This window comes from Rhea americana, unplaced genomic scaffold (assembly GCF_003343005.1).
Source record: "Rhea americana isolate MKP2758 unplaced genomic scaffold, rheAme1 scaffold_26, whole genome shotgun sequence".
NCBI classification, from domain to species: Eukaryota; Metazoa; Chordata; class Aves; order Rheiformes; family Rheidae; genus Rhea; species Rhea americana.
The window spans coordinates 3,760,030-3,774,885 of NW_028186379.1; the positions used below are offsets into that span (position 1 = coordinate 3,760,030).

The following is a 14,856-nucleotide window of genomic DNA, read 5'->3' on the forward strand; positions in this document are numbered from 1 at the left end:
CAGATTGCCTGGTCTGTTTGGCAAAGCAGGTCAACGCACGAAGATTTAAGGCTTTGCAATGTCTGTAGCGTGAGCTCCTCTTGGAGGAGGAAGGAATCCCCTCCAGACGCCCGCCAAACAGCTCCGGGACACCGCCGCCGGCGGGAAGGACGCGGGCTTGACAGCGCTGATTTACTGGGGTGCCCAGACATGTCTGCGGTTTACTTAGGGACATCTGCGCTGGCGGCTTTCCAGACCCTCTCTGCCTTTCCCCAAACTTTGAAGCCCGCAATAAAAGTTATTTAATGCAGGATGGCAATGGTGCATGTCAAAAAAAAAAAAAAAAAAAAAAAAAAAAAAAGACATTGCAGCAATGTTCCCATTTTTAATAAAAAAGACCAGTAATAAATAGTTATTTTTGAACAGTTATGTTCATGCAGGAAAAGCCTGCCTGTATTTGCTGTTGAGCGTCTGCACCAAAAAGTCTCATTCTTCTTGTAGTGGGAAGCAAAACTCCTTTTGAGAGGGTCTGTGGCCCAAAAAAACCCACTAAGGTGGCCAGGTGACTCTTCCTCCTGCCCTGGGAACAGCTACATGCTCACAGACCGTTTAGAGAATACAAGGAAGCAAGGATGGCTTAAGAAAATGCTGATTACTCCATATTTAATTCCTCTAGGCAACGCAGAAGAGCACCGGCAGTGAGTTGGAGCCCCCGCGGAGCGACCGCTCCAGCCGCGGTCGGGAGCATCGCGCCGGAGCGGCCCCGCGGGCTCGCGGGAGCTGCGTCCTGCGAGGGGGAGGTTATAATTTATTTATTTATTTTGCCCAGCTCTCCGGCTGCTGGGGCGCGGGTGGCCTTCAGGCAGAGCTTTTTCYTTTTCGTCGTGCGGTTTCGGGCCGGCTCGATTGCCGCGGGGGCGAAGCGGGGCGGCTGCAAGGCCCCCGGCCGCCTACCAGCTGTTAAAGCCAAAAAGCGAGTGGAAAACGATGACCTATAGGAAACTATGTGCGGCACGTCTGCTCTCCGAAGCCTACCGATGAGCTGACGATACCAACACTGGAAACAGATGCTAAATTAATTGGAAATTATTTTGGCGGAAAGCCACAGCCCGAGCGGTAGCTCTGGCATAAAGACAAATCGATGCAAAACACATTTATGAATCTCAGCTATGCCTGATTTTGGGCGGCGAGGTAACCGCTCCAGCGCCGCCGCCGGCACCAGGACCGGCCCCGGGCGGGAGGCAGCGTCTCGCCAGAGGGGCGGCCGCGTCCCCACTTCCAGCTCCTCCTGCAGAGACCCGCCGAAACCTTCCCCCGGTTTTGCAAGCCAGAGCAAAGTCACCTGGGCTGGGAAAGGGCTCGGGGCTCAGAGGAACCTGCRAACGCCTCTTTCCCTCGCCTGCGACCTCGAGGCTTGTGCCCACACTGCCGATTACTGCCGAAGCCTAGAAACAGCCCCATCATGGGGTGAGAAAGGAAACGGGAARCTTTCGCAGGCCACTGTATTTTTTCAATCATAACGCAAAAATCTGTGCTAAAGAAAGAAGAAGTATCTGTTCGTTAAGAAATATACTTGGGTCAATGTACTAAAATATTATGAAGAAGGTACAAAAGCTCTTGGACGTCCGGATGGACAGACAGACGTGTAACCTGGCTGCACTAATGCCTGAAAGCATCTGGTGTAGCACAGCTTTTCCTGCCCTTCCTTTCCTCAGGCCTAATACTTGTGCTTGGCACTTACCCGACCAGCCCTCCAAACAACAGAAAAAACTTCTCTGTGATGAGGGGAAGCACATGAAATTGGTGTTTTCCTCTAGGGATGGGGACAAGGGACAGGAATTCAGCAGAGCACCACCGAAGCCTGTGACCTTTATTGACAAGCAGCCCAACTAGCTCCACGAGAGCTTTAGCTGGGGCAAAGCTCTTCCTCCTGCTCTTTCTGCCCTTCATCTGAGCCTATTGCAAAGGCAACAGATCTGCTTTTTGGAAACCAGTGGAAGTTGCTGTGAAGAGCTATTTGCCTTGCAGATATCTTTTCGTGCATGTGATTTCTATTAGCGCACTGCTGCTGGCCTGGATCAGGCTATTTATGACAGCAGAACATTTCACGGAGATGACCAAAATGACTCATGCCAGCAGCCAACACCTCTGCGCGGACGCAAACCTCCTCACCACGTCTCCTGTCTGTGCCCTGCTTTCCTTTGCTTGGGGCAGGCTCAGCTATTTTGATTTTAAAAATAGGACACTGCAGAACCCAGTGCTAAATAAATGCTGCAGCTCAGGGTTAGAAGATGGGCTTTGAGGCATTAGCCAAAGTCCTGGCAGATATGAGGCAGATTTGTAGACACTGGGATGTGATGAACCTAGGTCACATCCCCTCCTCCTCCTTTCCCTCCGGCCGCACAATGCTGATGGAGAGCAACCGTCCACGGAGTTGCAGTGTGCACAGGGGTTTCCTGGAGGAGGAGGAGGAGGGGAGTGGAGCAAATTGCTGTTTCTCAGACAAAAGTGGACACTTGCTCCTTCATTCAGTGTGTTTAGTGCATGCCTGAAACTCATTGCATGAACTGAAAAACTCATTTTTCTGCTAGAACATTATCTTGTAGTCTCAAATGAGAAATGGGAACAGTTTGTTTAAATGCTTCATGCAAAGTGAAGTTTTGATAGACCTAGTACCATTTTTAGCATCCGTCTCTTTATACATCCTCTTGATTTTGGTGTGAAGAGCTAGGGCAGTCCAGTACAAAATAAAATAGCGTAGACGCCAATGCCTGTCAACACCATAAGCACTGACTGCACGCAGCACTGAGGACTGCGCCCAGTAGCAGCCCCATCTAACTGCAAGAGGTAGCAGTGATGAAACGACCTTGCACCCGGCCAGCYGCCACCTCCCTGGCACGGCTTTGCTTTGCCTTTCTCCTTCTGCAGGCCTGTAATTGCCCATTGCCATTTAAATGCTTCCCATGATTCAGTCTCTGTTCCCCAGCTCAGGAAATTTCTCAGGAACTTCAGAGATCTCCAAGTGGATGCAGCCATTTACCAGAGGGTCTGAGCACTGCTCCAGGGAGGCAATCAGGTACCACAGATCTGCCTTCCCGCTGAGGCAGAACACCCACAATCAGAAAGTGGTTCTAGTCTTAATATTCTTCATCTGCAGCTCAAGACGACCATGACTTGGAAGACTTGAGGAACTCCTGCAGGGGCCAGAAGCATGGAAGATATGCAAGTCCAGCCAAACCAAACCAAAAAACAACCCYCCCCTCCAAAATAATACATGTAATTTTTAAATACTAATTTCTCTCATTCCCAGATTGGCTTTTGTAACTATAGCCTTCATGTACTTGGATTGGCCAAGGACCCACAACTGTGTGTCAGACGCAGCTTTTATTCTCAAAATCAAAACAGACTCCACATGTTCAAACATTCTTCGTACAAAGATACATACACGAGGTTTCCATTAACCAGAAACATACCGTTTCCGACTGTTCACACAGTACTTGGAACAGCCATCAGTCTTAAAAGAGAGCTTTAAGCCCTCTATTTAGTAAAAGAAACAAAATTCATGCAAGGAAGAAGTGAGATTTTAAAACATGCTTATTTAAAATAAGTTTATTATAGTGAAATAATATAAAAGTCTGAYAAAGATCTCAAGAATACTCCAAAAAAGAAAAAAAAATGAAAAAGAAAAAAAGACAGATGCAGTAGAATGAGAGATGATGCAAACTGGAAACTCCAAAATATTTCGAATCTGAACTGCTTACAATAATGAAGTTTGCGCAATGCTTACAAATACAAGAGGTGATTTGGGGGACATGAACAAGGCTCAGAACAAAGTAAATTTAAGGTGGAGGCCAATATACCTTCTCCTTGTCTCAAATGTGTTGATCCAAGTAAGGCTCACTATAAGCCCAGCTTAACATTAATAAAACAAATGCCCCAAATTAGCTTAAAAAATGGAAAAAGGGGAAACAACAAAAGCAAGCTACTCTGGTTGTTTAGCCAGTATATTCTGRAATGCAATTTACTTGCTAAGCTTCATTCTAAGTAGACATACATCTCAAACTTCCAAGACTGTTTTAAGTAAGGGTATCAAAGAATAATTTTTGGACTCCTGAACACTGCAATRCAAAATAAAGTAAGCAAGTTTAGTACTAGTGCTTAGTACAGAAATCAGGATATGGAAATGAAAAAGTTTCATATATAACAACTTCAGCACATCTGGTGTATTCCCAATGGGGATATGATAGCAAGAAAGGGATACAAAAAAATGCTAGTTGAGGGCCACATTTTGCACACTAGTGAGATAGGTGAGTGTGTGTTCAAGTGAAACATGTGCAGGTGTGCATGCATCAAAGGGCACAGTCACTTCAGGGCCTGATTCAGGGAAGCACCCAAGTATGTGCTTTACTTTTCACTGTAGGATTGCACACGTGTGCRTTCTTAGCTGGAACTGAGATATGGGCCAAGACATCTGCTGAAGCCCGTGTGCTTTCCTGAACAAAGGAAAAACTAAATAAATGGTTAGTGGAGGGATATGGTTTATTATCATGGCAGTGCTTAAAGGCTTGTGTGAACTGTGGGCAAGACCAGCTACTCTATGTGCTTGCTCGGAGCCAGTAAGCGTGCTTTGCTGCCCCTCTGTGCAAGGGCAATTTTGTATTACCTGGAGCATGTAGGAGGGCAAAGCTTGCAATGCTTGTTCACTAAGGAGCCACAAGAGGGTGGCAAAAATGCACAAACACAGGATTTCTCCTGTGTTTTTTTTTTTTTTTTTTYTCTCTCTCTCAGTATTCTACAGGCAAGAGAAGAGAAATAAGCCCATTACTGTGCTTTCACTAGTAAGCAGAACTGCCAACTCTTAAGTATCCAAAATTAAATTTTATTGGTGAAATGAAAACTTAAAAGTAAAATAGTTTTCTTGGCAAAATATGCCAAACCAGAGAGCAACTTTAAAGGAAAGCAGCATGTTGTCCATCTGGCTGTATGTTTGGTTGCCTGCCACAGAACTCAAGTCTGCTTTTCCAAGTTTACATTTTTTATTACTTGTGAACCTCTGCTTTAGGGCTCTTAAGAMGACTTCGACTTGACAGCAGCAGCTCCAGCAGCAAACAGGTTGAACACATCAGGGAAAAAGGAAAGACAGTCTGACAGGAACATGCTGATGCTCTCCTCTAGTGGCTAAAAGGCATTTTAGGGTTCTCTAAAGCTTTTTGCAGAAAATGAATTGAAAATAGGGGGGGCAGGGGAGAAAGGGCGGTGGGATCCAGCATATGGACATAAGCAATACTTCTCTATAATGGTCCACATCCCTTGGTCAAGCAAGGTACAACACAGCTGGAACACATTTGGGGCAAACTTTTTATATGTCCAGCCAAGCAAGTGACAACTTTCAAACTATGAAAGATATTTAAAGCAAATTACCATAGCTAAACCTTGATGATGCTTTACAAAATCTTGTAAGTGAAAGTACATGACCCTTAAGTGCATTTATTAAAGGGAGATCAATATTATAATAGTATCAATACAGGATATTTCAATGACTCATTATGTTACAAATGTAATGTCACAAAACTTCACTATGCATCTGAGTATGGTGTCTTAAAAATAGCAGAGGGGGCTCCAGAGCATAGATTTTTTTAAAAAAAAAAAAAACTAAAATAAATAAAATAAATAACAGCCTCCCACTGCTACACAGCACTCTACCAAAGTCATTGAGGAGCTCTGCTCTAATGCCAACGGCACTGTATTATGAAGATATGTCTATGATCCTTATTACAATATGCTGACAGCCATTATTCAGTACTAGGTAGTACTTCTATCAGATTGCTTTGGGATTTACCACATCTCAACAAGGATGCACACTGCATGGACTTGCCAGTGTCGCATGCTGTACCAGAGCTCTACACTCAGCTATATTAATTTCACAAAAAGCAGCCTTACTCCCCTSTGTAAGGCTGTGATTATTCTTATTTTGCCACAGCTAAGTAAAATCCCTGAGAATATGCAACTGTTAGACACTGAAGAAAACAGCTGAAAGCATTTCTAAAAGAAAGGGGTGCAAAACTTCAGATGGGTGCAGTTTAAGAATCAAAGCAGTTTGTTCAAAGTACACTGAGCAAGGGTGCTATTATCTGAGAGCCATATGGATGCCTACCAGTATGCAGGTCAGTTCTTAACTATCGGTCAAGAAAAAAAAAAAAAAAAAAAGAAAGAGGAAAAAAGTGCCACACACACACACCACAATTATACCTCCTCTCTAATTCTGAATTTAAGGGTCAGGAGTTAGTTGCTTTGATCTCTGTAATGATTAAAATCAAAGACAGTTCTGTTTGCCAAACTGACACCACAAAGAAAAACTAATGAATTKTCTAGCAGAGTATTTGTTTGTTTGGCAATCTGCTCTTCTGTATCTTTACCAGTGGTGTAATACAGAGTTCAGCTCTGCAATATGCTATATAGGTTTCTTTCTTGGTGGTAATTTGACTGGAAAAAGAGCATTCATAAATACTAAAAACGTGCTCATTGCAAGAGCAGTGCATAATGGAATATAAGTTGTGAAAGCAAAGAGCTATCAAAACTGARACCTTGCCCAGTTCCATCTTTGCAAGTCCCTATTTGAAAAGCACACAGGGGCCTCCTGAAGTCACTGTCTCATAAGAAAGTTCTTAAGCACCAACTCCAAAATTCAGGAAGACTGATTTTATGCAGGAGGAGTAAGACCAGAAAGGCTGCTCTCAGTGGGATGCCCCATTGCTAACAGAATACGCAGAACATCGCATAGTGCTCTCTACTTGTTGCAAGCGAGAGGAGTAGCAGGAGTTAGTAAATTCTGAAGCTAACAGCCTAATGAAGCTGTTAAGTTTCTTATTTAAGAAATAAAGCTTCTTTACTTTTTGCATCAAGCTTTGGTTTGACACACTACTATCAAACTAGTGGTTCTCTTGCTAGTAAAAAAAGAAAAAACAAMACACACACAAAACCCACACCCACGCAAAACAAACTCACACCCTCCAAGTCCATAAGTGCTGGATACTTCCTGCTACTGCCAAAGCTTAGAGTAAAAGAGATGTTGATATTCATCATGCTCTCACAATTAGTTTCTACAGAAGAGGGATCCTTCTCTGTCCTCCTCCTACCACAACTGATACTTATGTGGAAATGTGGTCTCTATTATTTCCTCAGAGCATCCAGCTAAGAACTATTCTAGTTTACCACATATTAGCTGAAAACCCCAAGGAAACCACACTGAGAGTTGGTTGTTCTAATATAAGTGCAGTTTCTCRGCATTCATGCTCAAGAGAAGCAGACAGACAGATCCCAAAGGCTCTCTACTTCATTTTTAGCACTGGAACTGGTGAAATAATTTAATAGTGTTTGGCCAAAACTTCTAATTTTACCTTTAGACACAAATACCACTATATTAACATACTGATTTTAAACAAACAAATCCTGTGTCCTTCTGATTACTGCTGGAGCATGTAGGAACTATAGGTARCCAGCAGGTCTAAGAGGAGATGTTGGGAGATGGAGAGGGAAAAAGAGTCACACTATTCAATTACAGCTAATTACAGTTCTGGTATTTTGCTTTATTCACCAAGTGTGATGTTTGGTCTTCTCTTCTATAATCCTCTTTTTAAAGCTAGCAATGGTAGACTCTATAGAAAGGACCAAGTATTAAGCATGCAGAGAGGCTTCTGACACTGCATCAGCAGGAAAGCAGTCCTGTAGCACATTCATTTTACTTTGGATCCACAGGGGTTTTTGTCTTGCAAAAGCCAGTATTTCTTTGCAGAAGGCAACACAAACTATTCTCTTATATCGATGAAGATTTGCTCCCTTCCAAGTACCTAACTAGCAGGCTTCTCTCCTGTACATGACAAACTCAATCCTTAGAACTGCTGCTTTTAAAAACAGAGTCCTTTCAGCCAGTGACATGATAAAGGGCAAAATTCCCAACTTGTGCTGAAGGCTAGTATTAGGTCTTAATTAYTTACTGCCAGTTCAAGGTATAAGTGAATCTTTCTGTAGTGACACAGGCCTTTGGATTGCTTTGTGCATCTATATTAGCAAAAGGGTGGCGGGGGGGGGAGAAAGGAGGAGTAGTCTTATTACACAGTTTTGGATTTAAAGGCTTGTAATTTGCCAAATGCATAATGACTGAGTGACACATTATATCTTTCCCCAAGCATTACTCGTTTCATACCCATTTTCATGAAGCCTCTGCCCATAATGTCAGCTTAGGAAGGATTTAAAGAAAAAACTGCCTTATAAACTGCTAGCTGTATTCAATTTAAAAGGCAAATATGTCTTCATGTGCAATTGATTTTAAAAGCCCTAACCTCAAAACCAACCCATTCATCCCCAACCCTCCCAAAACCCAGAATGATGGACATGATTTTCTACCGCACCATGGCGTGCTGAGTGCAATTGAGACTTAGAAACCTTTGAAACCATTACCCTGACTACAGACACGATCAACAACAGAGCAGACTGTCAGCTGCTGCAGACGCATGCAGCACCACTGAAATGAGCTGGGCTGCACCAGCAGCACCAGTGCTGAGGAAACAGCATCCATCGCTCACAGCCTTCCTTCCACAGCCCTGAGGGCATCTCTCCATCCTCTGCCACAAGTAACAGAGGGCACAGCAGTCTCCCCCACGCTGTGGCATGAGCTACGTCAGTAGGAGCATTGCTACAGGATCCCCGCAGGGGAAGTTTTGCGTAGGATTGTCCCAGTGGCAGGAGCCGAAAGAAAGGACATGGCACACTGGCAGCTGTGCAGGGAACGCAGTGTGGTATCCACTTTCAAAGGCTGGCTCCTGGGAAGCTCAGAGCACCAGCCACATGCGCTTGAGGTAAAGATCTCTAAAGTTTAGGGMGGTGCACTGAACAGCAAAAGCACTTCCACCCAAAATAAGTCAAAAAAATAAGCTGGCATTTAACTGCCGCTTCTCTTCTGCTACCAGGGTGACAGTAACTCTCATTACTTCTGTCCTCCTACACAGCTAATACACAGTGGTAGGGAGACGAGCGTCACCGCACAAGCTGGCACGTGGCACGGCACAGCCAAGGCCAGCAGTGTCGGCTAGCGTGGACTGTGCTGCTGCATGCACGGTTCCTGTGTGAAGCGTGGGAGCAAAGGCCAAGTTCTGCTCCGCTACTATTATGAAGGGAAGAGAAAAGAAGGAACAAGGCAGTAGAGAGGCAGAACTATTCAGTCAAAAGCATTCATCAGGGACACAGCTATGACCCTAAGAGAAACAGTACCTTTGCATTTAAACAAGCATAAAAAACCATACACACAAACATTCATACATACCCTTCCCCAAAAAGTACTCATACCCTTCCCAATAGAAGGGATACAATGAACAGAAATGTTCAAAAACAAAACACTTTGTTAACAGACACAGTCCCTGAAGTTTTAAGACGGTGTCTTGCTGTCATACCACCTCATCTGACTCCAAACCATGTACTTCATAGAGAGTGTCCAAGATATTTAGCTGCTTTTCCATGGCTGGTAAGTAGATGTTGAGGTCCCTCTGCATCCCTTTATAAAATGTTTCTTCTTGAGCATCACACTCCTCTATAGACAGTGCTGCCACAAAGTCTTCATATGTTGGAGCCGCCCTTAAAGCTAACTGAGAGAGGAGACAAAGTCTTCAGATTTGTAAAAAAGAGAACAGGAAAAGAAATCCAGACAGAGCCATGAAAAAACTTCTAGATGGCCCTCTTTGCACTTTGATTACATAAATGTTAATGCTTCAATTTATTTGCATGTGCGTGTGCRTGCGTAAGTTAAGATTTAACTGATAAGGAGGCCACAGTATTTATTATCTCTACGTAGATGCCCAGTTTAAGACTCACAAACATTAAAAAAGTATTAAATGCAAAACCCAAATAAAGTAAAATTTGYTCTGAGAGCTTCCAACCTAGTCTCATGCTCAAACCCTCTTTAGAAAACTCTCCCTAACATTCCTGCTTCTCCCAGTCAGAGTCTGTCACAGTCACTTGGCCAAGACTTTTCCTACAGTTTCAGGGATAACTTCCAGGGACAGACACAAGGGGGAGCTGCCAGCTTGGACAAAAAATAAACTATTTCCTCTAGCCAATATACTCTAGGTCACTCTAGCTTTTCTTGAATGCTGTCATCCAAAGAGGAAGTCATCTTCAAAAGAGCAACCCAAAAACTCCACATCTTCACTTAATAGTTCTCTTTGAATATGACAGTATTTTAAGTTCTTACAAAAGATTTGCAACACTTTTGCAAAAGAAATAATGGAAACTATGCACAAAAAGCAACTCATGTTTTGGCTCCAGAAAAAACAGATTCCACCCTTGAAGTCCAATACTAAACATAACAGTAGCCACAATCTTCACCCTCAAGATAAGGTCTGACAAAAGCAATCTCTTCATTTCAAAGGTTACAATTTTAATAGAGCTTATTAAATAAATACAACATAGCATCACATTAACAAGATCCCTAGTATCCAAGAGAATTACTTACCGCAAAGACCCCGCGTACAACCCATCCATGGTGTTGCCGTAACGTCTTCCCATAAGCATTGTCTTAAAGGAAGGAGAGAAAAAGAAAAAAACAAAAGAGAGGGATATACGTAYGGTAGTTTTAAGTTTGCATCACAACAGAAAATCAGAACTTAGAAACTACTAGTTAAGCATATATTCTTGGTTTTGGACACAAATAATGGCTCTTTTTGAGCGTCATTTATATGACTGAAAGGAAGGAGAAAAGGAGATGACAGAATTAGGATTTCCGGGTTGGGGGTCTCAGCTCTGCTGTCAAATCTCAAAGAAGTCATCCATAGCTAATAACTTGTTTGAACAGACAGGAGGAAAATGTAATTTGTATTCAACTAGCTTTTCCTCATGGCTGATTTCTTCCACACTCTAGCTCAGTTCAGTGCAACTCTGGAAAAATATTACAGAGGGTGAAACTATGCTGCAAGTTGACAGTTAGCCAGTCTCAATCCAGACAGTCAGATCAGACATTAAACAAGGTCTCTTCACACAGGAGGGCAAAGTTTTAACCCCTTAGAAAAGAAAGTATCAGACCCTTAATAAAATAATCCTCAATAAGTCTCTTGCAAGTGCTCCTGAACATAGCCCTTGTTATATTCTCAGACAGTCCCAATAAGTTATGCCACCTGCATAGCCTTTTCTTCAAAAGCATGGCAATTAGATGAATCTTTGCCTGGCATTAAACTAAGATTGACCAGTAATCTGCCTGAAGACCATGATTTTCAAAAAAAAAAAAAAAAAAAAAAAAAAAAAAAAAAAAAAAAAAAAAAAAAAAAAAAAAAAAAAAAGAAGAAGAAGAAAATGGCCAAGTATGTAAATTCAGAGACATATGAAGAATAAAGCTGGAACTTACTCAGAGCTGTTTGGATATTCTTTTCTCCATTCTTCACTTCAGTTAAAAATCCTTTCAAGAACTTTAAGCCTCTGTCACGATGAGCCCACAAAGTAAAAAAGAAACCACGTTTATAACCAAATAAACCCCTCAGTTTGCAATGCAATTTTGGGTGCTTCATAATTTCAGTATCTTAGAGGGAYATTTCACAGCCAACCAACCCAGCTGAACTCCCACTGCTTATAGAACTTGGAATTAAATAGATATTCTTCATCTGTATATAGAAACACAGGCTAGGAGAGAGGCTGGAGGAGGTAGCTAAGGAAAAAGGCTTTGATAAGAGAATAGTGCTGCAACCTGAAACCTTCTGCCTGATGCACTGGTCCAGTAGGAACAGTCACTTAGTGTGATCTGTTCATCACTTCTGTGGGYGATGGGGAGGGAAAGGTTGTCTGTGATGGCTTTCTCAGGCCTTTTGGCAAAGCAACAGTGACAAAACTACAGACTACAGCAAATCTGATCCTAGTCCTTTAGACTGATGGAACTTAGGAAAGTGACTAATTTGCTCTATAAACACAAGCCTGCACTGGTGAAAGAACCTTCACTACACCTTAACTGTTTACAGCCTAAATAAATAGGAGGTTGTTACCTTTTCAGCCACAAGAGAGCCTCTGTAGCAGAGTTTCTAACTTGTGCTACGCCTGCGTTCACTTCATGGAGCACTATCTTCTGAAGGGTATCAAACTCTTCTTTGTTGGTTATAAATTTCTGGTTTATTTTCTGGAGAAAAATAAGAGGAAAGGCTTTACGYTTTTAAGATCAAACAATGCCCTGTACCATACAAACCAGCTATTTACCAGGATTCTTCCTTGGCTAGACTGAACATGCAGTGTTAGAGAGCACAGAGCCACCAAACAAACCCCAAACCCGAAGACTTCGTGCCTACCATGTACCTGCTACATTACCACCATGTAAGACAATCATAAGAAAGTGGCTTAGTCCACAGTTTATGCAGAATCTGCCATTTACATCTGACAATGTGCTTTAGGTAGTTCATGTGTTATCCTACATACAGGTAGAAAAGTGTTAACTCATTCTGCACAGAGTGAAGAGCCATCATCCCAGAGCTCCAAATACAAGCAAGACCATCTTTCGACAACAGCTAAACTGCACACTCTCAATTACACTTAGCAGTCATCAGCATGTTTACATTTCTTAATTTATTCCAAAGTTTGTTATATACAACTCCTAATTGCACAAGTAGCGCTTCAAGCTTTTGCGGATTTCGAGCTGGAAAAAATTTCAGAATGGGAACCTCAGCTACAGGATCTACTCCAATCTACAGCCCCTGAGGAGCTGGCTGTTAGTGAACTTATTTGCTCTGACTTGGTTGAGAAAGGGCACTTTTTTCTYGTTTGTTCTCCAGTTTAAAGTCAATACTGATATCATTCCATCATGGCTTATAATCCTGTCAGATCAGAATCAAAGTCATATTCATTAGCTATAACAGACTTCTTACTTGGCAGTCAAACAAATTTCATTTTAAAAATTTCACTGTGGAAAGAAGTTGGATTTATTAAACACTGCATGTGCTCTAAGAGCAGAATTAGGCACATCTCAGCATTCTGATCTGACAGCGAACAACATTAACAAATATTAAAAAGGCCTTCCAGTATTGATTCCTGCAACAAAAATTTTTGAGTTCTGGTATCTAAGCTAGATGTTCCAAAAATGTTATGATCATCTGTTCRGACTCATGCTGGCTAAATGGAGTTCTGTTTAAGGTCAGTGTTAAAAATTAGCTATTACCTTGATGTTACCTACAAAGTCCATTTTAACAGGAGCAAAAACAGTTGGTCCCAGCTTGTCTGGAAAGAAAGAAGGCCACATTTTAAAATCATGCCTTTTCCCACTTTTTGTGTGTTAGTAACAACCTATTTCATTTACTCTTACCAATCTTTCTGAATAGTAGGAGAATACTAGAACAACATAAATTTAAGTCTTTCTTCAGTTATAGAACCAAGACCCTCCATCTGGTGCAAGTGTTAAAATATACTAATTTGGGGAGGCTTTAAAGGGACCCACGACATCCACTGTCAGATTCAGAGGCCAAGCAGACGGGGGAYTGCACTACCTGAAGATTAAAGTCTTTGGAAAAATCAAATAGCCCCAATAGACAGTATAGCTGATGCTATTATCAACTGTACTATACACAAGGCATTCTACACTGTTCTCTTGAGGAGAGGAAATTACTGTTCCAGATGTACTCACAGATTTCCAGAGAGCTTATACAAGGGTCCCAGCTAAATGAGACTGAATTATCTATAAAAGGCTTGAATAAGAAACACCTTCTGGTACCAGTCATATTGATTTGGCTAACGAACTATTTTTACACTATACCACTTCAGTGAAGAAATGAATTCTCCAAACTAACTATTCCACGATTTCTCCAAGCTGGCGGCAGCCAAAAGGAATTGGACAYACGCAAACTGTGAAAAGGAGCTGCTTACCCAGAACGGGCACAATTGCATAACATGACTCCAGAAACTCCTCTGTTGGTATGCCCTCCTCCTCACGGAGTTCGATGTCGCTAAACCTGGGATCCAGGACAAGCAGGAAAGATTTTTTTACTGTAAGAACCTCTTTACACAACTCCTAAAGACAAAATTGCATTCCATGCTCAATTTATTTGAATGGAGGTAAAAATTTATAGACATGGAGCCACCAATATGGCTTTTATTTCAGTACATTAAACAACTACAGAAAATTTATTTGTGGTATGCAGTCAAGGACTGTCATCACAAACCACAAAAAACAACCCCCAATATAGAGATATTTTAGAATAGCTCAAACTCACTAACAGTCATGATTTCGGAACTTCACTTATTGTCTGCAGTTACATTTGTAGAGAAACAATTGGCTAAATCCCCAAATTGGAGGAGTACTGGGAATCATTCAAAGTTGAGTTTAGTGAGTGCTCTCTAACCACTCCGCACAACTGATTTCACAAAGTGTATTTTCTTCCATTACTGTGCTCTAAATAGTCCTATTAAATAATCCCAGTAGATACAGCTTTGCAGACAGAACAGACTTAATTTTGGATCAATTAATGGTTTAACATGAAGTCTGAATATCCTTGTAATTTAAATCTGCAACATGTACTACCTATTGCTCATGACACTGAAGAAAGTAGGAAAATCTTTTCCATTTCTGTCTTCCTCGCATGATAAAGTCAATTCACATATAGAATCCGTTTCTGACTGCAGCAACTTGTGGGCACCAAAGCCTTCTATAGCTTGCAGTTCACTCTCTCCATCTTCTTTAATACCTTACATTTATAGAAAACAGAAAAAAAAAAAGCACACTCATATACTCATGTTACTACTGTTCTGTGCATCTATATGAAGAAAGACACATTTGGAACACGCAAGTTCAAAAGCTTTCTCTGCCAGCACCATGACACTCGCTACCTTTCCTCTGCTGTTGGCTGCTTAGACAGTATCTAAACA

At 42.0% G+C, this 14,856-nt stretch overlaps 1 protein-coding gene across 2 annotated transcripts in view; it reads right to left on the minus strand.

The window, feature by feature from the left end:
• Positions 1 to 3,573: 3,573 nt before the first annotated feature.
• The window catches only part of PLEKHA8 (pleckstrin homology domain containing A8), a 29,186-nt gene continuing 17,903 nt past the window's right edge, over positions 3,574 to 14,856 (minus strand). For both annotated transcript variants that reach the window (XM_085307528.1, XM_085307527.1), the window contains exons 8-14: positions 14,513 to 14,675; positions 13,858 to 13,943; positions 13,157 to 13,215; positions 11,997 to 12,127; positions 11,369 to 11,439; positions 10,484 to 10,545; positions 3,574 to 9,617 (exon numbers count right to left, since the gene is read on the minus strand). In XM_085307528.1, the coding sequence (XP_085163654.1) occupies positions 9,420 to 9,617; positions 10,484 to 10,545; positions 11,369 to 11,439; positions 11,997 to 12,127; positions 13,157 to 13,215; positions 13,858 to 13,943; positions 14,513 to 14,675 (770 nt within the window). In that variant the 3' untranslated portion in view covers positions 3,574 to 9,419. The remainder of the gene's footprint in view (positions 9,618 to 10,483; positions 10,546 to 11,368; positions 11,440 to 11,996; positions 12,128 to 13,156; positions 13,216 to 13,857; positions 13,944 to 14,512; positions 14,676 to 14,856) is intronic.